The sequence below is a fragment of the Centruroides sculpturatus genome, unplaced genomic scaffold, assembly GCF_000671375.1.
Source record: "Centruroides sculpturatus isolate CEXI.00-Female unplaced genomic scaffold, Cexi_2.0 scaffold672, whole genome shotgun sequence".
Lineage (NCBI taxonomy): Eukaryota > Metazoa > Arthropoda > Arachnida > Scorpiones > Buthidae > Centruroides > Centruroides sculpturatus.
In genome coordinates this window covers 27576-55472 of record NW_019384845.1, presented here as the reverse complement: position 1 = coordinate 55472, position 27897 = coordinate 27576, and the positions used below count along the sequence as shown (strand labels likewise).

General features: G+C 25.6%; 1 protein-coding gene and 1 long non-coding RNA gene across 11 annotated transcripts in view; one reads left to right on the top strand and one right to left on the bottom strand.

The window, feature by feature from the left end:
• Positions 1 to 27897, top strand: part of LOC111630370 (microtubule-associated serine/threonine-protein kinase 3-like) — a 106408-nt gene that overhangs the window by 55252 nt on the left and 23259 nt on the right. For 5 of the 9 annotated variants that reach the window (XM_023374458.1, XM_023374455.1, XM_023374459.1 and 2 more), the window contains 10 exons: positions 76 to 238; positions 448 to 527; positions 13159 to 13187; positions 13400 to 13476; positions 14362 to 14428; positions 14706 to 14787; positions 15305 to 15495; positions 22154 to 22226; positions 23315 to 23524; positions 26491 to 26589. In XM_023374458.1, the coding sequence (XP_023230226.1) occupies positions 76 to 238; positions 448 to 527; positions 13159 to 13187; positions 13400 to 13476; positions 14362 to 14428; positions 14706 to 14787; positions 15305 to 15495; positions 22154 to 22226; positions 23315 to 23524; positions 26491 to 26589 (1071 nt within the window). Of the gene's footprint in view, positions 1 to 75; positions 239 to 447; positions 528 to 4223; positions 4583 to 11880; positions 12151 to 12603; positions 12832 to 13158; positions 13188 to 13399; positions 13477 to 14361; positions 14429 to 14705; positions 14788 to 15304; positions 15496 to 22153; positions 22227 to 23314; positions 23525 to 26490; positions 26590 to 27897 lie in introns of those variants that run through there. The other 4 variants (XM_023374457.1, XM_023374463.1, XM_023374462.1 and 1 more) reach the window with 4 other exon arrangements.
• Positions 8573 to 27897, bottom strand: part of LOC111630374 — a 29817-nt gene continuing 10492 nt past the window's right edge. Inside the window, exons 3-4 of one of the 2 annotated variants that reach the window (XR_002757516.1) lie at positions 15294 to 15490; positions 8573 to 9386 (exon numbers count right to left, since the gene is read on the bottom strand). This is a non-coding gene — a long non-coding RNA (uncharacterized LOC111630374). Of the gene's footprint in view, positions 9387 to 14337; positions 14814 to 15293; positions 15491 to 27897 lie in introns of those variants that run through there. The other variant, XR_002757515.1, reaches the window with a different exon arrangement.

Here is a 27897-nt window from a genome sequence, read left to right as displayed (position 1 = left end):
CTCCGAACAATAAAATATATGTCTAGATATGACCTCGAACATAAGAGGTAGTTGACCTTTTGGAATGAATTTCAGGGAGACCAACATCCTCTTTCGCCTCGTCGCTCTGAACATGACGATCTTCCTCTTCTTTTCCCACGTAAACCAAGAAGTATATCGCGTCAGACGAGCGAAGACGTTCGTTGGAGGAGAGAAAGCTTTGCTGCATTTTCCTATGCTGGAGGAACAGCCAGTCAAGGTAGATCAATGATATTTACTTTCTCTCTTAAGCAATGACATCATTACTCTAAGTAAACTTTCTGATATTTTATGATTACGTTTTATATCGGGGCGTTACTTTTTTACTTTTTTTTTTTTTTTTTTTTTATTNTATTTAAAATATTTTAAAGTAATTTCGTATAATTTCAAAATCTATTTCAATAATTTTATGTAAAATATAATTTACAGGTTCAGCTGAATCTTCAAATCTTGTAAGAATTAGGAACTCTTTAATGGGCCAATCGGCACCATCTTTATCTGCCAGTATGGTAAGTATTTATTATTATTTCTTTTTTGTTTAGTACATTTATAAATAAAAATTGACTGTCTGATACCATCCGATCGTTATTAGAATTTTTACAGTTTATAAGTAACCTTTTGTCCTAAATAAAAAGGTGTGTACGCTTATCAGATATTGCTAAAAGATAGGAAATTCATCAATCTAGTTAAGGCGATTCTAGTCATACCAGTGATTATCGAGGGCAGGTACGAAAGTACGTTCACATCGGAAAGATACTTATCGGATTTACACTGTCAATAACTATTTTTTTCTTAAATGATTTTATTTCGAGCACCCTACAAAACATTCATTTTATTAATAGGATTATCATTTGTTCCGTTTCATGACAAACATTTAATTATTCCGGAAATCGAATTATGCGAAAATACTAGAAATGGGTTATTGTTCGTCATAGGGGCTAGTAATGGCCCAGATTCAGATCCCGCTTCCACCCTACATTTATGTGTCATCAGTTGTGGCAAGGTTGATCCTGATTTATTTCTCTGCTCTATTTTAAAGTATACTATTTGCCAAGATTTTAAATTATGGGGATAGACTAATTCTTCTTGGAATCATCATGCCATAAAGATCCGAATCGTTGTTATTTTTTGTATCCTATTTTCATTTTATATATTGATAATGGGTCCGTAGATTTATGTGAATTAAAATTATAACACAAAATTTATGTGATTAAAATTCTGAGTAATCTTTCATTCTTGTTGTAATATCTTCCAGTATTACAATATTATTATAATATTTCTTCTTGAAAAATTGTTATTGAATTGAAAATATATTTCATTTATGATGTGGTAAACATAAAAACAATAATAATTCAGTTAAATATTTTAAAGTAAGTATATTTTTGTAAATATCTTAATTATTTTTGCTAACACGTTTTATTATTTATTTTTTTAAATATACGAACAGAAAATATTTTCTTCCATCAAAAAGAAAGTTAATGTTAAAATGATGAAATGGCGTGATGTAGAAAATAAATCAGTTCTAATGTATTGTCGACCTAAATTTAAATTGATGAATTGCTGAAATTTAACTGCTTGAACTTTGATAGAATCTTCTCGTTATTTTTCTATTTAATGAAAAATGTTTTAAAATATGAGTTCACCCATTCATTAAACTTGTAAATGACTGATACAAAAAAGTAATTGTTAAGGAAGAGCGATATGGGCTAGTTCTATCAGCTTGTTTTTTTCCTATATTCGATAAAATCGCGAGGTTAGAACAAAACATAATTTTCTTCAGTGAGTTTGAATCACTTCTCAGTCATTAGCCACTTCCACAGATTTATGATAGATAAGGTTATAAGGAACACGAATGCACGTAGAATCGTGATGATCCGAGATGCTAACACATAGAAAAGTTATTAAGTTTAAATTATAATTAGGTAATCGACTAAAGAACTCTTCACATGTACAGTACGTGAATAGATTAAAAAAATAAGTTCATTATGGTCAAATGTAATTAGGATATTCTAGATCTGGAGAAATTTCAAGTGTGGAAGAGGAAAAAATAAAATTTTTAGGTTGGTTAGGTTAGTTGTTTCTAGTAAAAGAGCACGCATAGTGTAATAATTGAGTTTAAATAAGTCTACAGGCTGCGTGATGTAGACTAATGATCCTACATTTACTACATTTAATTTGGAAAGGATTCTAGTTTACATATAGAAATTATGTCATATCTGACTATTGCATATCGAATAAGGTAAAATATTTAATATAAATTTATAAAAAATTTTTGTTAATTTACAATTTCTTATATTTAACATTCGTTACGCGTATTTAAGCTCTCACGTTGGATGTTACAAATTAAATAATGTATAATGTGTTCTTTCTCGAAAGAAGGTTTACATTAAAGTCTAAAGTTTCGTTACAAATTATAATTTCTTAATTCGAAACAATAGTCAATCAATGATACGCTTTGTAAGTTTTTCTCTAATGAAAACCGATAAAAATTTTGTTACGTTATAAAATTTCTACGAATCGTACACCTTTAATAACAATTTATTTATATTTTTAATTAAAATTCTGATTCGAAAACCAGTAAAGTGCTATTTTATCACCTCCAGACCATTCTATATTTAGGCTATTATTATAGTTTCCTTTCTAAGAATGTGAATTACTTAAGCTTCTAACAAAACAAGATCAATTTGAATATGAATAAGCAGAAATTATAAGAGAATGATACAGAAAATGATAGATTAAAGTTTTCAAGTTGACGAAATATACTGTATACAAATATATTTAATGATTATATTTAGAAACTGGATTGAAAAATCAGACAATGCCGTAACTAATCTGAAATGTAAATTTATTCATAATACCAGACTATTCATTTAAATCGGATTTTGTTTTCAGAGAATTATTTATAAATCTTGTTTTGTTAACAAAACAAAAAGTCGTTAATTCTTTTTATATTTTCAATAATTATTTGGGAAACGCTATTTAGAATTAAAGAAAAACTCTATTTTTCAATACCCACTCTTTAACACAGTTATAGGAATATCCTTATTATAGGAACAGATAATTAGAATAAAGCATTTAGTTTCGTAAACTGTAGGGTGCAGTATCACTGGAGGGCAAGTGATGAAACCTAGGCCTTGGCTTCCCTCTTTAGCTTTAGGTTTAGATCCGCCCTTAGCTCACTTGACATAGGAGGGAGTCAAGGGCGGATCCAAACCAAAGTTCTGGGTGGTAATTTGTGTACAATAGAACTAAAATTCTACTGAATAAGGTACAATAGTTTATTACCCACTAGGATTTGACATATAGTAATTATCATTCGACTTTTCCATTAAATTTCCCGTTAAATTTAATTGGAAATTTTAATTATTTTAATAACTTTGGATAATAATTTTATTATACTGTATGAATTTGTTTTGATCTTAAGAATTTGTTCAAATAATTTGATTAATAAGGAAAGTGTATTATGTAATAGATTTAACAATGCGTTTAAAAAGTGGTATTGTTCTCTTATAGGAAGCTCCCGTTGAGTAGAAAATCGATATATACATATTTCTATGTTTTATTTTATTAGATGATATATAACAAAACATTTTCAAAAACAAAAATATGTATTATTACGCACTTGCAGTTAGTTTTAAACAACATAATGAATTTATAAATTATTATATTAATTTTTGGGTTAAAAATATGAATTTTTGTTACGCTTTTGGTTTAATTTTGCATTTTTAAAAATAAAAAATATATTTTTTTAAAGGCTTTTTAATTTATTTTAATTAATTTCTTTCAAAAATACAGAAAGAAAAAGTGTTACATATATATGGAAATATATATAATTTCAACAAGTTTTAAGTAACTTACAATAATGATCCGATAAATTATTATTCGACTTTTTTATATAGAAAATATGATTTTTTTTTTTTTAGATATAAGTAGTGATCTTAAGCTGGCTTCGACGATCCTTTTCGGTAAAAAATAAAGGAAAAAAATGGTCGAACATACGGAAATGCCTGTCATTTCCTCAGCTTTTAAGCAACAGCGTTCTGATAAATTATTACACGGATTTTCCAGATAAAACTCGGGCTTTTTAGATGAAAATGCGGATATATATATATATCCGCATTTTCATATCCGCATCTTTAAAATATATATATATTTTTTTTTTAAAGATGCAAGTATGGATTTGAACGCTTTTGCCAGTGGTAAAATCGATGATGTAGCCGTTGATTAAAGAGCGCGCAAGTTCCTATTCTTGTTTTCCTTTGCGCAGCGCCCTCCCTCGGCGATATCCACCGACAGAGGACGTTGAGATCGAATCTGGCTGTTTGTGGATCGGCGGTTCGCGCGGTTGACAAACTTCAAATGTCGATCAAATAAGGACGAGTAAACACGGCTTTTCTTCTTATACATAAACGTATGAATGTCTGTCCGAACTTTCTAGAGATGAACCGACGACAAGGGAATTACATATGTGTAAGCCGGATCCGGTTAAGCCTCGTCCGAACCTCAAAAGAAGAAGAGAGGATAACCTCATCTGCATTTATTTCACTTTTTGTTCGAGAATGAGGTAAGCGCCATTCATTTACATAGCGCATCCATTAATTTTTATTTAGGTTGACTTTATAGTGTTATAACACATCCCATTGTTAGTTCGCTCGTGATGTTTTGTGTTACAAACAATGATTTATCAGTTCTGATACAACGTGTCTTGAAATTGATACTTTTCTCCTTGTCGTTTTCTGTCTTATCTGGTTAATATCTAAATAGTAGGATTAAAAGGGGATTTAAACTTTATTGCGGTACTAATCAATAAGATAGTTTATGTTTCTACAATGGAATCCGCTGACTTTTTCGCATAAAAATGCTTAAAAATCTCTCTTGGATCCCGTCTCTAAAACACTGATCTACTTTCATTTCTATTCTTTGTTTCCTGCCGATAAAAATCTAACTGTTGCGAGTATTTTGTGTACTCAAAATTAATGATATAATGCTTAGAGTGAGGAATTTAGGTGGAAGCCATCAATCTGATACAAAATTGACTGTACTAGTTGTGTTTGCACATGTCCGTTTGCGTTACAAAATATATATTCCGTGTCTAGAGACTCTTTATACACGAATTTTAAATTTAGATTTACGTGAAACATTTATTTTTTCGTGGTATCTCTGTGGAAACTTATGTAAAAATGTTGTCTAACATTCAGGCTGGATTTGTTTTTACTTAGTTTTTTTATGGGCAAATTTTATTTAAAAATTCGACATTTCGTTGTTTTTCTTTTAAAGTCATTTCGTTAAAATCTTGTTAAATGTAAATACAGGAAACAAGTTACGTTTAAGTATACCAATTAAGTGATTTTCTAAATAGTAAAAGTGGAAACAACGCATTTAGTTTCAGAAATTTAATAAAAAAATACCTCTAATGGCTTTTACAGCGAATAAAATGAGAATGTAGTTTAGTGAATTGACAATAAAAGACTTGGCCCAATACCTTCAAATGTTTAAAATGCCATTAACATTTAAAAAGGACTGAAATCTCCTATAAAGTAAATGAAATTAACAAAATACATTAATTTTGTTTCTTAACTACCTTTAATATTAAAATAATCTACTTTTTAATGCCATTTGGTAGTTTTTTTTTTTAATATCGGGCGACATTAAAAATATGAAATTTTGGGCCAAGTCTTAATTTAATTATCAAATTTTTTTATCAGTTTTTTACGAAGATAATTTTAATAATCAATTAATAAAAGCAAAGTTTTTAGAATTTGAATTGTTCAAATATATTTTATCCTGTTGTCTAAATTGTATTAATTTAGTAGAATAAAATTATTAGTAAACGAAATGTTTGTATAATTTTCCTTGAATATTGACGATAATTTTAATTTTTTCTCTGTAAAGACTTTCCTCGTTTTCTTCGTGGAAAGCATTTAAAAATTTGGGAAATTAAGTCAACAATTAGGAAAAATATCCTATTCGTACGTAGTTTACAGTTTGTTAAAAGTAGATAAAAAGTAAAGTTGAGAAAAGAGGGAAAAGTTGTGTGTTCGAGGGAAGAGACAGATTACCAAGTTGACTGCTGTGTATGAGGGAATGACGTAAAAAACCTGCGGCTTTCCGTTTCCTTCATTTTGGCATCAATCCAAGACGAGAGAGTCGTCTACACATCTGTATTCAGGGCAGCAAACTGGGAGACACGCTGTCTATGCTAAATAAACGTGTCGTATTTTCAATATAGGCGAGTCTCTCCTTCGGTTGGAGTCGTCCCCTCTTACCACAATTGGTTTTTGTAGTTGTTCGCCCACTTTCCTTTGTCTTTCACCGAATGTGCCTAACTTTCGTGTCGAATATTTAAGATGGAATGAATATTTTGCCTAATTTTTTTTTTTATTATATTTCTAACTTGTTCTATTTCTTTGATTCTGCTCCATTTATTTGGATTTGACGCCCCGTCAAGCAAATCGTCTGAGTCACATTAGTATCGTCATTTGTCACTGCCAGGTGCTGTATCCATTTAGGTTCCTTTTAGAGTCTTCTAGGACCCCTCGTATCAGCCTCGTTGGGTTTCGAGTGCTTTGCTTCGTGTTGCTTATCTCGATTGAGGAAGAGACGGATTTGAAATCCGATTTGGATATGTAAAAAATATGCACTTGACCAACAGAGCGCGAAAGATAATGTTGTGGAAATATTAAATAATGTTATTCAAGATTGTTACAATCAATTACCAGTTGAAAAATGAATTTTTGTGATAATAGTTAAGCGCCAATTTTCCTTCTCTAAAATGATTGGGCGATTTGTGGTTATGTTTCGAATTAATATTAACTTTTATTTTTTGCTTGATTCTCAGGTCTGATAAGTTAATTGGGTGTGATTTTAGAAGAATTAACCTTTTCAGTAGGGTGTGGTGGTTCACTTATACACGAGACGTAAACATGATAATGGCTATTTTGAAGAAACGTGAGATACTGGTGTTCCTAATTAGTTTATTGAGTTAAACAAAAGAACTATATTATTTTTTTAGAAAGTTAACTTAAGAAAATATTGCTGATCAATTTTACTCGATACAGTATCTTATTAATTGATGGTAATCGATATATCTTCAGATATTAAAAACTATGAAGAAATTTTAGATAAATGTTATTTAACATTTATAAATTAGTTTGCTTAATAAAATAGAAATTGTTTGTGCAAAATTTATTGCTACGTTTCGAAATGGCTAGACTTGCACCGTTTTGAGGAATCAAAATTTATAGCGTAAAATCCCGATTTTTGTAGAAAGACCATTATCTAAGCTTAATATTTAAGCCGTAATGGAAAAGATTGCACTCAAGTGCCTGTATAGCATTGTCTGGGACCTGGACTTTGACCCATTTGGGCTTTTGTCCTACTTGAAAGAAGCCAGTTTGACATTTTTGTTAGCGGTGCTGCTGAAGAGTCATAATCACAGACGTCTTTGTTCGGGAAGGAGAATAGCCGAATCGATCCTAACCTGACAGCGATCTAGTTTTTAAAGAATGGGCACTTTTGTGGTACTGGTCCAACGGCATTTTTTAAACGTGCCAAAGCTTATGTGGAAGGCATTCCATTAAGAGAGCAGTTTCGCAATCGATTTTATTAGAGAACATCAATTCGGAAGTGGACTGGATAAGGTTACAAGATGATAAAACATTTTTTGACAGTACAATTTCCAGAATGACAGAAAGACATATAGAAAAAGTTGTTAATTAGAATGTACTCGAAGTCCATCAAATAAAAGCGTAATTTATTGATTGCTTTTTAAAAATACCGATTAAAATAACAATACGGGCCAAACAACTAAACAAGAATTCGATATACCGTATATACATTTTTTTTCCTGTTTAGTTTAAATTCCTGTTTCTATTATCTAAGTTTATCAACATTATCTTTGAATGAGTTTGCAGTTGGATCTGTTCCCAGGACGACGGTTTGGAATGAGAAAAATGAGTTTAAATGAAAAATATTCTAGAATATAAATTTAATCGTATCTACTGTTTTGACTTTTCAATAATTAATGTCTTACATACATTAATTATTTCCTAAAATAAAATTAAAAAATAACTTAGTCTTTTGTAGACTATAATACTTTTGATTCAAAACAATTTATAAAATTTTATTTCCGAGATTTTCTTCTTAAATTACTGCTTTAAGTCGATTAAAAAAAGTTGAGTGTATAGTTAAAATTTATTAAATGGGCTTAATCCAAGTATTATCTTATAATTTTTGATCGATGCCAACGTCTTAAAATTGGTTATTGACGATTAAAACTGTGTTTGACACTTATGAATAGCCGAGTGTAAATGACATTTCTTGTTGGAAACACACTTTATGCGGTTGTCTGGAAGAACCAATGTGCAGTTTGGCATCGAGCGACCACCTCTACATTCCTCGTTGCGCAGAAGTGAGTCATATTTTCGAACATCTAAGAACTGGTAGGACGATTTAATTAAAACTTGTCTCCTCCATTCTACAATATATCACAGAACAAACGATCGATATCAACAAAAACATATATCAGAAATTATATCTAATTAAATATTCCGTAAAAACAATATTATTTCTTTTTTTGCGATGGTCGAAAAGTTGGAAGCCTAAGAAAGTTTCTCAATATATTGACATTTCCGCAAAACAAGTTTAGTTGCTAAATGAGAAGCTATTTTTACTACTTAAGTGTGTTGTTTTTTTGGAAACTCGTGTGTCATTTACTAAGAAAATCCGATGTTGCACTTCTGAGTTTTGATAGAATGCTGCGGCGAAGTCGTACTTTGCGGAAGAAAAAAAAAACACGAAAATATATGAGTAATCTGGGTTCTTTTTGACTTCTCTTTATTTACTTTTTTAAAATTATTTTAATCCGAATTTCATTTCATTAAGAATTTTTAAACGACTTTTTTTTTTTTACCGATCATAAATTTCAGCAATTATATATAATAATTTATATACTTTACAGTATAGATTATTGGCGATAAAACTTGTCGTAACTTTATTAATGACGTAATTCCAGTTCTCCCCCATTTTATCGATTGGTAAATTGCGTGTGACATTGAGACTTGAAGAAATTAAGTAGACGATATAGCATGTTTTTATCCGTATGCTATCCATCACAGGGTGGAGCAAATGCTGCTCCTTTAAGACGAAGTAATGCGTTCATCTATTAATAATTAGGATACTCCGTTCTCAAGTGGGTGATCGCTCCTTTTGTTTTCAGAGACATTAGGCGAAACGTTGGGAAATCGAGGAAGAAGGACGATCTGGATTCGATTTCTGCAACCATCTCATTATGAACGTTTATCCCAAATGTTCATCTGGTTGATATTCTTTGAAGCAGATGGGAGCAGTAAAAGCTGTTACTTCTGTAGCTAGATAAAGAAGAAGAAAATACTTTATTAACTAGAATTTCTATTATTATAATAAATTTACTTCTAGTCGAAGATATTTGCTTGTTTGTTCAGCGGTTTTGATGGGTGTGCGTGCCATTTATGACGACGTTAAGCTGCATTCATGTTCTGACTATAGTATTTATTTGTATATAATGTTACATGAATGTACTGTATAAATGTCAAGAGTCGCTAGGATACACATTTAAATCTTATTAGTCTTGCAAACGTTCGGAATTTCGATTTGATATCTCTAACTCTTGCACAACTTCTAGAATTTATAAATATACATGATTTAAAATTGATTAAATTTGCATAAGTATATAAATTAAAAAGTATTAACAAATTTTTAACATTTTTAAATGTTGTTCTCAAATATAAACAAAGCAGAATAACATTCATATTTAAATATTTTTGAATAATATGCGAGTATATTTTGTCTTGAATTATGCTATCGTGTTTATTTTGGAGGCCACAATTATGGAACTACTCTCTTTCCAAGGATATTTCCTTGTGGTGTAACTAACTTAAATCATAATTTATAATAGTTTAGCATTACAGTTTTAAAAATACATTAATACATGTTTCTATTGATTGATACTTGTAGATAAATGACTACTTGGAAAGATCGACTTTTGAGATTTCCAATGACAATAGAATCATAAATGGCAACTTTATTAAGGATGATTTTTTAGATGGAAACAATTTATAAAAGTATTATCTTGTTCATAATCATTAAAAGTTTAGAAAATCTGTTATTTAAGTTCCAGATATATGTTTATAATTTAAAATATAGGTTATTGAATATTTTATTTAGGAAACAGGTTAATATTTTGCTTTATAATTGTTCGGGATCCTCCCGGCTGTATCATTGACAGTTTTTAAAAGGATAAAACAGAAAAGTATGTCGAGTTATATCATTCTATTAACATTGCTTTACCAATCATTACTAGGGCAATCGTTCATTCTTTTATTCTTCGAGTAGCTGGTGTCTTACCATTACGTTTGACCTATCAATCAACATCCTATTGATTTTTGTTATCAAGTTTAAAAAGAAAACCAGAGAATAATAGGTTAACCTCCATGAATAGGAGGACACTACAAAATATTGTTAGTGCTTCTGGCTGTTTTCATAATTAAAATGGCACTTCGAGGATGTTACGTTCGTCTCAAAAAGATTAAAAATTGCGTTGGCGTAATACTGACGTCATCCATCATAATTCACTCTCGTTATGATTCTGATTTTGTTATTCAGTTTATTTTATTTTTTCCCTCGATATTTGGGGAGCCGATTTATTTACTCGTCGCTAGGCCTGACCTTAATCTGAAGTGACAAACCTTGCTCCGTTTCTTTGGTCAATCGTTACACTTGACCCGCATTTCCGAGGTAAAATAATCGAAAATAGAGAGGTTTTCTCGCTACTTTTTGGCCCCCGTAACGAGAGGGTAAAAAATAAATAAGTAAATATAGATAGAAATAGCTGTAGAATGTATATCTTGTTATCATAATTCTATAAGATAGCCTTTATTGGTTCACTTTTATAGCATCTGGAATAAATAAAATTAAATTTGAATTAATGTGATAAGTAATTAAATAAAGATTACATCAAAATTTTGGCTATAAATTAAAACTAATTTATTGCTAGTTTATTTAAGTATCCGGTTACGGTTTTAATTTTTTTCTGTTATTTTTATAGTTTAAAAGTTATGCAATATTAAGTTTTGAAAAAAAATGTTTACTGATCTGTATCATCTTTCGTTCTTATACAATACAATATTTCCGTGTTTTGATATTTTATTGTTTGAACAAAGAAAAAGGTAAATGTTTTAGCAGAGGTGTTGCCCTGATTTATTAATGCAATAATTCGAGATTTTTAAAAGTACTTAAATTGTTCTCGTCATTTCTATTTATAATTTTTAAAAATATATAAATTGAAGGAAAGGTATCTTTAATTGCTAATGTAATGTGAAAATGTTTTGTTTCCTGCTAAATATTTGTTAAACGGTCGATAAGCAGGAGAAAATATTTTGACAAAGATCAAAATTTTCGAGGAAGAATCAAGTTTTACTATTTTTGGAATCGAATAATGTGCCGTTTACAGCTTATTTTGAGAGATAATTTTATTGCTTATTTGTTAAATTTCGACAAAATTTGAAGTATATTTAGATTCAAAATAAATGTAAGTTGATTGATATAAATATTACATGTTGATGTTTATATCTGGGGAAACGAAAACTACGAACTGTCATTTCGCAGTTAATTTTTCTAAAAGAAGCAAACAAAGGAAAAGAGAAAATTGAATTTAACATTAAAACGCAGTGTAAACATGTTGGCTGCGTAGTTTTGTTGACTAAAATATCTATTACCTCGTTTTTTGTTTATTAACTTGTTATTGTTTTTCTTCTTGGAAGATTTGTTTCCCTTGAATGTTATTAACGAACTCCCCGGGAGGAATGTATTTAACGGGAATGATTTTTATCTGAAGGTAAACTTAATCACTTCCTTGCGGCGTACTTCGATAATACTCATGTTATTTTACGACCTCCCCGGACGTCCGTTTGTTGGCTGTGAGGTCGTTGCACCACTTCCCTCTCTGCGCAGTCACTCGTAAAGTATTGTATGTGGCCCCGAAGTAGAGAAAAGCACGTGTTGTCGATGTGCTTGTTGGTCTGCATTTCATAAAAGAGAAATGAGTTGCTAGAAGTGAAATCGATTATCTCAACTCCTTTGATTCCTTCTGACATGGTAAATTTTTAAAGTTTCTCTTTAATTATTTATCATATCTTTAGGTTAGATAGATAACTTTCTTGGGATATATAACTAGTAGTTGTAAAGAAATAATTTTAAAAATAATTATACTATGAGGTAATGCTTTATCAATTAACCAAGTGGACTATTACAGTCTTCTTAGAAAGACATAATTGACAAATGGATCATGTAGCTCTAGGTTAATTGCAGTTAATAGGTTGAGCTTCCTTGGGTTATGGTTTCTAATCTGATTTGAGTGTAACAGGTAGAACGAAAATTCACATTGGAGTTGATATTTCTGCATTTATTGTTTACTGTTTTGTAGTAGAATTTTAATATCTTGTGTTGAATTGAAAAAAGAATACAAAATATATACTGTATATAATTTAACTTATGGCATTACTGTTGTAATTGCTAATTTTGAATTTTGTTTTCATTTTGGATTATCAGTCATCTTGTTTGAGATGTCTTCATGTATCGGATCAAGAACGAAAAATATGCATTTCTGTAAGTAGTTTGATCAGTATTATACTTCACATGGATCTGAAACATAAAAATAAAATGTCATCTAATGGAAATGGTGGAGATGATTATTCTCGAAGGAGAAGTTCTCATAATCGGAAAAGAAGTCTAACTTTATCTTTGCCAATTACACTTTCATGTTTGATGAATTTAAAGGTGAGTAGAGAGATTTAATGAATCTAATAGGTCAAGTCAAAAACAGAGAACATTAAATTTGCTTAATAGCAATGTTGCAATCACTAATAAATCAGACAGTCAATTTTTGTTAGTTATGATGATAATCATTAAAATTATATAAGTATATATAAGAAATTTACTGTTTAGTTTTATTAGTTTGTTTTAAATACAGTTTTAATTTAATTTTGTATTTCGTTATAAATATTTAAAAGTTAAATCAACATTAATCTTGCTTAATATGGTTATTTTTTATTTTTTTAATGATTTTTTTTATTTTTTAAATTTGGAGTCATTTTTTTAATTTAGAAAGAACTCAGCATGTCTCGGAGAGGAAGGTTAGTATGCAGAACTATTAACAAATGAAAAAAACTATAAGTTTAAAATTTTTGAACTGAGTAATTATAATTAATGACATTAACATAATATATTCATCTGGAAATTCTTGTTAATATTAAAAATAGTATAGATTTTATACTAATATTAGTACATGCAGAAAAGAAAAACACTTAATGATATACAATATTAAGATTTTGTTTTTTTATGACAGTCGGTGTACAACAAGAAAAAGTTTAATCTGTAATACCTCACCTACTTTACCTCGTTGTCATTCACCTATATCACAAGGTAAATTTTCTTCTTAAAACTTTAATTTTTATAGAATAATTTTGTTTTATAAATTTATAACTTTTTATTAAAAATAAAAAGTTATATATAGTAATTTAGCATATATTACTTATAAATTTATATTTATTATTCCAGTATTTATTAATAAAATAAGGCTGTTCTTATTAAAGATTTAGTTTATCACCATTATTATTAAAGGAAATGCCAACTATCACCTGGCAACAGTAACTATTGCCAGATGGTCAGCAGAAATGCTGTATCTCAGTTGTTGTGCTTCTCAGTCATGATGTAAAAACAAGCATTAATACAAGTCTTATTGCTTCATTTATTAAAAGTTTTAAATAATATAAAAGTTGTAAATTTTTGCTTAAAATTAATTTACAGTTATCAGTTCAAAAAATAAAGATAGATATATTAGGATAAACTTCTGAAGATATAAATATTATATGAAGAACATATTCTAAATTTATCTTTGGATATTTTTTCTTTCTATCTGTTTTTACTGATAATTGAGTGTAATTGAATTTATAAGATAATTTTGTTTAATTTATAATAATAATTTTGTAAAAGCAATAAATTTAAATTGTACATTCATTTTAAAAATTTAATATAACTTTGAACATTTAATTATATAATGAATTATTTTTTTTGTCTTTTTTTTTCCTGATAGAATTTAATACACATGAAATAAAGTTAATTTTCTAATATTTGTATTATTGTTCAAATACTGGAATTCATTTAATAAATGATTCATTATTTACTTTAATCGTATTTTTTAAATGATGTTTATAATTTAATTGTAGTTTCTAAATTGAATGCATATTCTGAATTAAAAATCTTTTTCTTTAATTATTTTCTTTATTATTATTATTTTTTTGTTTTTAGGAAGCCCACTAGATAGTCCTCGGAATATGTCACCAAGTCAGCATTTTGCTTTCGTATCAGCAAAAAGGTGGTTTACGAAACTTGTAATAATTCAGTAGTGATTAATTAATTTTTATTATGTTAAGCAATAATTTATTACCATATAAAAATTTCAACTTATTACTTTCATTAATGGCCAAATATTTCTTCTAAGAACCTAAGGCATTTTAGCCTTAGGTCATTGAATTATTACTTCTTATATCTTGTCACTAGGTTGTTAGGTTGTTAGGTTGGTTGATTGACATGCATGATAAATTATTAGTATAGCTTGTTGTCAGCATTATATATATTTTTTATGTTTATAGGGGTGATGGCCGAAGATGGTCAGTGGCCTCTCTTCCTTCCTCGGGATATGGGACTAACACTCCTGGCAGCTCAAATGTCTCGGTGAATATGCATTCTGATCTTATTTTCTGTAATTAATTACTTAATTTATTTTGTTATAGTATAAGGAATTAAAACTAGCTTATTATTTAAAATTTTTTTTTAAAAGTAGGTCATTTGTTATTTTTAATTAGAATTGGAAAATTAATTGATTAATTTTGTTTGTAATTGTTTTTTAAGTTAATTATGTTTAGTTTTTATTTATTTATTTAAATTAAGTTTTTATTGCTTTACATAACACAATATATCCACCTTAAACTTTTCATTTCCAAACATTTATTTCTTAATTTCATTATGTTTACTTTATTAAATTTCTATTATTTCTTTATGAAAGTTTTTCTAATAACATTTTAAATTAGAGAAATAATTAAGTAGTAAATTAAAACAAGAATAATTTTTGAAAATTACTTACTTAGCTGTCATTCTTATTCCATTCTTGTGAATCAGTTTCTATCTATTATTAATAAAACACACACAAACATTCACCTAATACCATAAAATGCACCTACTTTTTCTGAAGCCCACTCTGTCCATCTCTCCCAAGTCTCAGTGTTCATCACAGGAAAAGTTACATCCTCTTCCAAATCAATCAACTCCAACACCTGATGAAAACAACCAAGCTTCACATTTCAGCAGTAACGAAAGCAATCTTGGATTTGAAGATGATGGGCAGAGATCTCCTTTGATACGTCCTCGATCTCGAAGTCTTAGGTGAGAATTTTTCCATTTTTTACGTTGATGTTTTATTAAATTTAATTATTGTATTCATTTAATTAATTTCAATTTATTATATTTTATTCGTGATTACAAAATATTCTGTTAATTTTTTGGTTATTAATAAATATGCTGTTTTCTATAAGAATCATTATTAATTTATAAATTAAAAATAATTTGACCAATGTAATTTTATATCTAAAAGTAAAATGATACAAAAAATTTTTACTTTAAAAATTGAATTTTTGATATTTAAAACTGATATGTTTTTAATTATTGAAAGCTTTGAAAGTTATATCAGGACTTAAAATTAATTTTTATTGGTACATATTTTATATATTTATGTTAATATATATTTTTAATTTAAAATGTGTTTCCAATAATTAAATAATAATAAAATATGAAAATTTAAAATATTATTTCAATTAAAATGTTTAAAAAATAACAAAACTTTAATACTATAATGTAAATTATCATAGTATTTTCAGGAAAATAAATCATAAGATATGAAAGTATTAAAATTATGAAATATATTTTCAAAATAATGCCTGCATTGACTATAATTATAGGAAATACAAACTTGTAAATTAGTAGAATGTTATCAATTTGATATTTCAAGTTATTTTATCAAAAAAATATGAAAACAAAAATAATCATTAAAGTAATAAGTGAATAGTTTTGAAAAATATAAAATTTTAATGTAGAGCTAGAATTATCAGTGTAAATAAACATACTATAAAACATAATGACCAAATCATTGTTCAGAAACTATTTCATTTGTATCTAATTTAGTAAACAAAGCAACATCACTTATTAACTATTATTCAAATTTTGTTATTTTCCAGTTTAAATATAGAATTTTTCACTTAAATAAGTAAATAGTTTAATTATGATAAGAAAACTTTTAATAATGAAAAAAAAAAACATAATTTATTAACACAATTATTATAAACTAGTTGAAAAGTTTAAGCATTTGTAAATTTTCAAAATTTTGTACTNAGGGCTCAATCGTGATCCTTTAGATGGTAAGATTTTTTTTTTCTTCTTCACTTTATTATACATGAAATAAATGTGATCCTTAACTTAACTTTACATTTATTAATTCTAACTTATAATTTTTAAAGGAAAATATTTTAGAAATAAATTCAATTATAATTTGAAAACAGAAAATTTTTTTTATTAAATATTAGTTTAAAACAAACTGTTATCATATAAGTTCAGAGGCAGATTTAATTTTTATTAATACATGATTCCTCAATTGAAGTTTAGTTTGTTTTTTATTTATGACCATTTTTTTTTAGCTAGAAGACACTATAATTTAAAATGATATATTATCATCAAACATGAATATATGAAAAGTAATAAATTATCCAATATAAATTAGTGTGATTATGAATTATTACATTAAGTGTATGAAGTTCATCTGGGATTTGAAAAAAATTATGAATTATTGATTTGGTAAACTACACAATATATGATCAAACATTTATTGTATTCTGTAAATATGTTTAAGAAAAGAAAACAAATTTGACAATATGAAGAAGTAATTTGATAATTTTAAATATGACACTTGTAATCATTCTGTAATTAAAAAAATCAGTGAAGTCATTCTTAAAAGTTTCAAACTTGTTGACTTTATGCCAATTACTTATGTTACTTTTCATGTATGAGAAGTAAAACTGATCCTAATGATGTTTTTAATTTTATAAAGATTGCTTAAGGTTGTAGAATACTGTATTATTCAACTTAAAAAATAATTCTAGCTTATAAATATATTAATTTAAGAATCAACAGTAATGTTAAACTGTAAATTTTAAAAATTAAGATTAAATTTTCTTATGTTTATTTTAAGTAAATTTAAAATATTTCATTTACATTTTCTGCTTATATTTAAATCAAATTTATTTATTGAGTAAAAAAATATTTTTGATGTATTTATTATGCAACAGTTTTATTTATAAATTTTTTAAATATTAATTTTAACATAAACTGAAAATATTAGAATTTCAAAACTCTGAAAAAATCAATAAGGCAATTAAATCATTTTTAAAAATTTAAATGTATGAAATTGCTTAATAATGGAAATTTGATTGAGTGTCATGTTTATAAATACTACATATAAAATTAGAGATGTAAATATGAAGATTAAAATCCATTAATGAATAAAGAAATATTGTTTTAGGCAATGTTTTATGTAAAAGGTATATTTTAAATTTAAACTAATAGTTTGTTCTATTGCAATATGCACAACTATTGAGAACTTGCAAATGATGCAGGGTTAGAGTGGGCTTTTTTTTATTTTTTATTTAGAACAAATGAAATATGTAGAACACTTCTTTATTAATAAAAAGCATTCTTAAAAATTTTATTTTCTGTTAGTAAAAATAATATTAATATATAGGGTTAGGAACCATTACAGATGTCTAAGTTTTCTTCAGGCCCAGAGAAAAAACCTCCACCTCCCCTCTCAATAGCCCTGGCAATATTATTTTTAAAATTTCAATGAATTTATATTTAGAACAAAAATATTATAAATATCTAGAGTATTATTAAGATAAAATTTTCTTACAATATCAGTTTATTAGTCTATTTTTTAATAATAAATTGCATTTAACAAGTTCTCCTAGATTTGGTTTTGTTATTGGTTAAATTAATTCAAATTATTCTTTTCTAATTATCTTAAAAGATACATATGATATTGTCTCATTCATTTGAACTGTTCATGTGCAAAATAATTTAAATGTGCTCAAAATTTTAATTAAAATTTAAGTTAAATAAAAAGATTTCTATTTTTAAAAATGCAGTATGGAAGATTTTAAACTTTATCTCACTTAGTCAAAGTTTTGATTGTTATGTGCTTAGACAATTTGCCCTATAATTCCAGGAAAATAATCATCAGATTTTTTTTTTTTTAACATTTTAAAGAACACATGCAGAATTTAAGTTGTGTGTTGTGTGTATATATTAATATATGAAAGAAATATCTACTATATCCACTATATAAATTTAAAATGAAATTTTAATTTATTTTTTTTGTAAATAATAAAGTAAAATAATATATAGAAAATTGTCTAACTACTACAATTAAAAGTAATTAATATACTTTTATAAATAGTTTTACAAATAGTCTTATAAATAAAAGTTTACATTTTTTTCATTTTATTTACAGTTAAAATTACATATTTTACAATAAAAAATATTAAATAATTATAAATGAGTACAAATTTATATGAAATACATAGTAATATGAAATTTAAATTGTCATTTATTTAGATTTAAATTCACTAGTTATGATTTAGCCTTGTATTTATTATACAATTGAAAATATTTTGTAATCATCAAAATCAGTTCACTTTCTATTAATTTCTAAGTAGATATGTAATAGATGTTGATAAGATAGATAAATAAAATGATATATTTAATTCAATCTAATCAGCATCTTTTTTCATTAGTTTTAAACTATGTACAGTTATAATCTGTCTAGAACATGGATAAGTGTAAACTTTTCTGTAGATTGACAACTTCTATTATCAAAATTATTATTCTTATTACTGTAATATTTTTTACTTTCTGATAATTGATGAGAAATAAAAAGATGAAAATAGATCTACTTTGTTCTTATCTCTCATAAAAAATGTTAATTTTTTTTTCACAAGATGCAACCAGAAAGAAAATTAAAATGTGGTGAGTAGTTTCTAAAATAAATAGCTTTTATCCATAGGAACTGATTTGCCAAAATCAATTTAGAGAACAAACAATTTGCATTATATGATAGAAAGTTGTACATGAATGCTGTTACAATTTGGTACTGTAATTAACATGCTAAAGTGTGATTGCAAAAATTTAAATTTTATCATTACTTAGAAATAAATTATTTTGATATAATTAGAAGATATATGTAAAAACAAGAATTGAAGTAGTCTGACTGCAGCAAGTTGTTGAAATAATCTTGATTGTGAATATGAACAGGATATACACACCTGTATAACCTATAAACCAAATTATAAAAGTTGGAAAATAACCCATAAATTGATTGTAAAGGGCAATCAAATTTCTTGTTAAATCAAGTTAATGATATAATCTATGATCTATAAGAAAATTATCTATAATTAATATTAAATTAAGCAATCATTCTTGCTAATAGATCAAATTATACAGTAGTTTATGAATCACTGTTGCAATATAAAATATATTTATTTTCCTATCTTTTTCATTAGATTATAATTTGTTCTGTTTTTTTGTTTTTTTTTTACAATTAATTGAATAAGAATTACGAGAAAAAATATATTTGAAGTTATTCATATTATTTTCTGGTAAATGTGTCAGAACACTCAAAAAAATTTTGGTTCAAACTCTTGGCTCTAATTGCAACTCTGCATCATTTATATCTTTCTTGAAAGCAATAAAAATATTCTTGTTCTTTAACCTAAATTTTTTGGTAAGTTGGCAATCCATTGGCTCCTATATATTATATATTTTGGAAACTACTAATGAAATTCTATACTTTTCTATTAATTCTACTATCATTTTTATTTTATTTCACCATTTATCAATTGAATTCTAGAATCAAATCTATGTAAATTTTATATGTAATTTTCATTTAGTTTCATTTTGGTTTGTTTTCTATCTTTTTAATTTATAAGCTCAAACTTTTGCTTACTTGGTTTTCTATATAGCAAAATTTAAATATGAATTTCTTTTTTTATAATAAACTTTGTTCAGAGACTCAAGTTATTTATCAAACTTGAATTTCAGGTTTTTGTTTTATCTTATTATTTCAATCATAATATTAGTATAGCTTTTATTATTTTATTGGAACAAAAATTTTAGGTTATATTCAAATTCATTGCAATAAGATGTAAACGAATTTTATTTTGAAGTTTAAATAATTCTGTATAGCGTTGCTAAGTCAAAGAAATTTTTATTTTTATTTTTCTTTATATACATATAAAAAATTAGAATAGAGTTTTCCATATAATTTTATCAATAAATTAATATTTAATTATAACCACAGAAATTTAAAAAAATTTTCTCTAATTATAATTTATTCAGTTTCATAAAATATTTAATTTGGTTTTAAAAATGTTTGAATAATTAAAATTGAATTATTCTTTTATGAATTTTTTTTATTGACACAACATGCCATATTAATTTAAAGCATTATGTATGTGAGCTTGTAAAACTACATATGACAAGACATGCTGTAGAATTAAACTTTTCTTTAAAATTAATCACTTGCAAAATATCTGCTATGTCTAATTCAAAAATATTCTTTAACAGAATGTAAATTTACAAAATAAAATTCTTGTCATTATTTTTAATGTTGTTGTTTTTGATAATTATTAAACATTGAATATTAGTTTTACTTTATTATTATTTTTGATGCATATAGTGTTAGTGATATAAATTTTAGAATTTAACTATGTAGGTAACAGCAAAATTTTTGAAATTAATTTTGAATTATTTAGAATGCAATGAATTTAAACAATTTAATAATACATAAAATTGAAACATTAATTTGATATATAAAATTGAAACATTAATTTGATAGACTACATAAAATTTTAAGAAGTTTAATATTGAAAAAGGTTTGTAAAAATTGGAAAAAATTGAAAAGATAACAGTAAAATAATTCAAGACAAATTAGATTGCAGAAATTTAAACTAAAATCTAATCTGGAAAAATTTGAAGGTTTTTTTATTTTTTTAAATTAGAGTTGAATATCTTGTCAATTTTTATATTCAGGATATGTTGAATTAATACAGCTAACTAGAAATATATATAATTTGTTTTTTTTTTATATATTAAATAAAATTATGATATGATTACAATAATTTAAAAATCGTTATAATGATAACTATAATATAAATTATTAAATCAATAAGCAAATGTAATCTTTCTTTAAGGAATTTTGATTATTTATTTTATTTTATTTTTTGAATTATTAGAACTAGAAGCATATACAGTATGTTTGTAAATTAGTTAACAATGGTAATAGCTTATATTTTAATATTATTCAATAAAATTCAAGATTAATATATGAGAATAACAGAAGAAGCAGTAATTACATATGTTTATTGCAAGATTTGTAAACAACATGATGAAAAATTCTATAATAGGCATTCTTCTCATTTACATATTTAAAATAAATCCTCATAATACAATATGTGATTTAAAATAATATTTTAAATTTAAATTGAAGGAAAGTATTGTTGTATTCAGAGAAGAGAAAAATTAAATTCTTTAACCTTTATTATTAGATATTTATAATTAAAGTCCTTTTTTTAATATTTAAAAATTATTTACAGCTATCTTACACCATATATAAAAGATGGTATAAACATTATGTATTTATCTCATAAAAAAAACTATTTTTGGAAATTGTTTTTCTTTTATATAAATATTAAAACAATTTATTTGAACTTGATAAAATTAGGAATTCTTATTTAATAAATTCTTTAAGTTCTTAGATTTATAAGATTTACTTTAAAATTTTATATATGTTTCTCTATATGTTGAAGTATTTTGTTTTAAATTACATATTAATTTAATTATTTACATATTTTTATCTATAGAATTGAAATTTATTAATAAATTTATGAAGTTTTAAAGAGATTATCTGATAATCAAATGTAAATATTTTTGTTTGTGATAGTCCCTTGAGATCTCCAGGAATGGATAGTGATGTAATTATGATGAATAACATTTATAAAGAACGATTTCCCAAGGTATAAAATTTTATTTGACTTAACAATTATAATATTGATACATAAATAATAATAAAAAAGTTTTTAGTTTTTAATTTAAAAATTTGTTCACTACTTTTATACTTTTGTGCACTTAGCTTACAAATAAAATACTATTACATGAAACAAATTAAAATGACCTTTGATCACATATACAAAAAGCTGAAACTAAATAAAAATATGGAGAATACTACAGTTTAGTCTAAACATCCAAACTATTTAATGCATTTACTATAAATTTTTTGACTGAACTCTATATTCTGCATATTTTTGTTTTCATTTATCATTTTGCTCTGGTAAAAAAATTGTAAATATTTTTCTATGAGTAATGGAGCTGATTACTTTTTATTTGTTTAATAACTTTATTAAGAAGAGTATTACTTGTAAGAAAAGATATATTTAAATTGATATTAAAAAAATTTAAAGTTAAAAATTAAACCAAAATATCATTGTTAATATGGATTATTTCCCTTTTATTGTATTTTATGTAGATAAAAACAAAACACTTTCTATGAAGAATCAGTATTTATGTACGGTACTTATCATTGTTATAAATGCTGATTTCTTTTATAAGGACAAAGTTTATTTTCCCTAAATAAATTTAATTGCTTATAATGTATTTATCATAATTTTCTAATGCTAACTGTTATAACTTTTGTTTCTCTATTAGTTAATAAACAAAATTACTACAAAATAATTATATTATCATTATTAAGAACAAATGTTTTTATTACTTCAGAGTTATTTTATTAAACATTTTATCATTTTTAAGGAATATTTTATATTCAAATAAAAATATAATGATAAATATACCAGTGATAAGTAAGTTTTGTTTGATAATTCTGGAACAATCTAATATTTTTTTCTTATATAAATAATATAATGTTATTCAACTAATAAAGAATATCCTCAATTATCTGTCATAAAATATCTCAGTTGAAATTAATGTTTGCTTGCATCAGAAATATGTTTTAATATTTGTATATTGAATATAATTTAGAAAAATTAATGAATAAATTTTCAGAAGTTTTTTAATGCAACTTAAAGAGATTAAATATTGTTTCAATTAGGCCACACAACAAATGGAAGAAAGATTAGAAAAATTTATTGTAGACAATAGAGAGCTGGACTCTTCTTTGCTATCTGATGCAGTTGCACGATTTGCTCATCATCAAGTTGTCGAGATGGCAAGAGACTGTATTCAACAATCTCATAAGCAGTTAATAACATCACATTATTTCTATGAAATGTCAGAAAACTTAGAAAAATTATTAACAGAGGTAAGTAAATGAAATTCATACAAACAAAATTTTTCTTTATTTTCTTATAATGTTTTATGCATTTATGTTACAAAATTATGATGTCTATGAACTGTAAAGATGAAATGTTATACATAATTTGCAATAGTTTTGTGTGAAAATAAAGTATTTTTATCATTTTTCTTTGTATCATTTCTATGGTGCTTCTTTAATACCTTCTTAAATTTACATGTTTTTTGCATTTTTATTTTTTCATTTTGTGATATATCTATCTGCCTTAGTGTAATTAGAAAATTTTTATACTCCTCTTTCAATCTTCATCTATACAATCTTTTCCTGTTTTAATATGTTTGTTACCTTAATATTTACTAGTTTTAATTCCTTTTGGAATCAGGAATAGGAAGCAGGAAAAGGAAACACTGTTATAGATTTAGTTTCAAAGTTTTGGCCTTATCTATTGTCTTAAATATTCTTTCATTTTAGTGATTTTTATTTTGTTGTAAATAAATAAAAAATAATAATAATAATTTGACGTAAAAGAAAATTATAACTTATTACTAAACATATGCAAAAACTTTTGTTTTAATTTGTGTGATTATTTTATCTCTATTTTCCTGACACTGACTCTAAAACTTTTCAATACTAATCTTAATATGCATGTAATTTATTTTGTTTCATATTCACAATTTGATTTGCTTTTTTTTCTACTATCAATTTTTTGTACATGTTATCAAATGTAAACTAATTTGTGTGCTTAATATTTTTGTTTATTTAGTTATTAAAAAACTGAAATTTTATTATCTCCATTTAACATATTTTAGACATCTGTAATTTATTTATCATTTTTGTTTTCATCAAAAGAATTTTGATAAATAGTAGAAAATGCACTAAATAAAGCATTGTATAATTATGTTTGGAGTGGTAATGAATAATGTTAAAATTCAAAATAAATAACTTAAGTAAACATATTTTTAAATTATTTAACTTGATTTAAACTAAGAAAAAATAGCAAATGTAGTATAGATAGGCCTCTACTCTAAATTTTGAAATAGCAGGATTTGTAATTAGTTTCATTTATTTAAAAACTTATGAATATCTTTAATACTTGATAGTAAACTTAATAATTTAATTTTAATTATTATTATCATTATTATGTTGCAAATGTCATGCTCAGCTGATGCTGGTGCCAAGTGCTATATAGGACTAAAGCCAAAGCATAACTACCCAAACAAGTGTAATATTAAGCTGTGTTATTGGTACATGTGCCAATATCTAGAAACTTCCTAATAATATGAAATGCGACATGTGTTCAATATTGCAGCTTTCTGTAGTGCTATGTATGTTTTTATTGTTGGGCTGCAATTTGAAAAAACTATAGACCTATAAATTCCCATTGTTGTCCATTCATCCATCTTTCCTTAATCTTGAAAATGGAATTAGACAGATGAAATCTGAGACCAGATATGAAAATCATGGCCTTGTGCCCATAGTTAATTATGTACAAACTACCGATGCAAGCTGGAAATCACGTTATTCCAATTCAAAAGATCTCTTGAAAACAGTTAATAGATGACTAGCAAAACACTATTGTTAAAGGAAAAGTATGATGTACAGGAACAAGTCACTACTAATTTGAGGTGGAGAGCATATATTTTAAATTCAGTACAGTAAAAATATGATTAAAAATTGCAGCCTGGCATTGTGACAATCATATTTTTACTGTATTGAATTTAAAATATATGCTCTCCACCTCAAATTAGTAGTGACTTGTTCCTGTACATCATACTTTTCCTTTAACAATAGTGTTGTGCTAGTCATCTATTAACTGCTTTCAGGGGATCTTTTGAATTGGAATAACATAATTTCCAGCTTGCATCAGTAGTTTGTACTGTACTTACATAGTTAATCAGGCCTCCTGCCCTTGGTTTTCATATCTGGTCTCAGATTCAAAATTAAAGTGTGTATATATATAAACACACATACTTATAATGATTGCATTGCATTAATAAAAATTAAACATTAAAAGATCAAAGCTAAATTAATATATATGCTATCAAAGCAAGCTTAGCTATTGTTTTTTACTATACTTCTTTATACTGAAATTTTTAAATATATTTAAAAGTGATTTTGAATATTATTATAAAGTAAGAATCATTTAGTTAATATTTAATCATCAATTTAAAATTGGAATGAATTAAATTTAATATTTAAACTAAGCATATAACTAACACATCCTTGCCAAGAAATATAATTTATTTCAAACAAACTATATTGGAGTAACCAACAGGAGTTTGGGACTTAGAATCAAGGAATTCAAGGAACATAGTTATAATATCAGAAAGGAGTCTAATGCAACAATTTTGTCCCAAATGGCGCAAGCACCAGGATCTGTAGTCAAATGGAATGAGGCAGCCATCATAGAACCTTTATCTTTCCCATCTTTGGCGTTGACAGCTGAAAAGTTCCAGATTTATAGGAGTAAAATACAGGAAGGCTGTTTAAATGCAAGGGATGCAGAAAGTCTTCCCTCTTCATGGAAGTTTATAGTTAAGAAATTTAATAAGAGCTCTAACCAGTCAAAATAGTAATTTTAATTGTATTTCTTAATACTTCTATGTACATTTTTTTGCATTTTTATATTTTTATTTTATGTTAATCCGTTGGTTATTTTAATATTTAATTTTTTATTTTATCTTATTCCGTTGCTTATTTAATTTTGTATTCCATTAATGGAATCCTTTAATTCAAATTTGGTTCTCAACCTGAAGATGGCCTGTGAATCAGGCTGAAATGTTTGTTTGAAATAAATTATATTTCTCGGCAAGAATAAGGTGTTAGTTATATGTATAGTGATTTGCTGCGTACTTTATGATATTATTTAAACTAAGCATTTCAATTTTTTTTAATATACATTTTTTCTTCTTTATATAATCTTTTAATGAAGTATAAAACAATTTAAAAATTTTTTTTATGATTTTATTTAATAGTGTCAAGAAAAATCACCTTCTGCAGCTCAATATTTGAAGAAGTTAATAAAGAAATTGTTAGTAATTATTTCCCGTCCTGCTCGTCTATTAGAATGTTTAGTAAGTACAGATATTTACATTTTTTTTCAGCTTTTTGATACTATATGTTATTAGGTATAATTTGATTTTATTTCAGCTAGCATTTCTTAAATTTATTCTGAAAATTATGTGAATGAAATGCAATAGATTAGATTTAAAAACTGAGAATTCTAACTAAATGAAAATGGTGTCATTTAATTAAAGTAATTTTTGTGGAAAAATAATTTGCTATCTAGCAAGTCATTTTCTTTTTATAATCTGCTTTCTTCTTAATATCTATTAAGAAGAAAGCAAATTATAAAAAGAAAATGACTTTCATGATTAACTATAACTTTTAGCTTCAGAAATTTGTGGTTTGAAATAATAGTTTTGTTGTATTTTGTTAATTATATTGTTTTTTATTTTTAAATTTTCATTAAATTGAAATTTTTTATTTCATTTTATTTCAAATTTAAAAAAATTGATTGTCATTATAAATTCAATTTATAAACTTTTTAATTACAAAATTTTAAAATAAATTTTATATTAAACTTAAAATATTTTTTGCAAAATATTTAAAATTTAGTTGTCATTTAAAATAAATTACATTCTACTATCATATTTTATATATTTTGAAATTACATTACATTTTTGCCATAAATGAAAATTACAGATTATATTATTTATTTTTTAATGTTGGTTAAAAAAAACTGCTGAAATAATTTTCAACATTACTTATTGCAGTAAAAAAGAAATAATTTTTTTTCTTAATCATTGTCTTTATTTATAAAAGTTTGATATGTATTTCTAAATGTAAAAGTTCAGTTGTATGTTTGACAAAGCATCAACTTTAGTTGAAATGATTTAAAGATGAAAAGAATTAGTATAAAGTTTAAAACATTTTAATCACATTTTTAAGGTCAATACAAAATATTTTAGATGAAATTTGATTAAGATGAAATAAAAATTTTAAGTTTTACTAAATTTATTTCATATTTAAAATTCAAAATGTTTTATTTGGACCAAAATATAATATAAAGTTGAAATTATATCTATACTACTATATAAAGAGACAACGTATTTTTCGTTTGTGACCACTAACCGTGAAAACTACTGAACCAATCGTTACCAAATTTTAACTGTAGCATCTTTATGACCCCCGGAATGTTTACCACTAATCAAACCTGCAGATTTTTTATTAATTAAATAAAACTACAATGGATTTTTGTCTAGGGTTAAGGCTTTTATGTCCAACAGATGGCGTTACGAGTATGACTCCCTAAGTTTGCTTTTCTGTGAGGATGAACTAAAGCAGATCATCTTCTATCTATCTATATAAATAAAAATGTA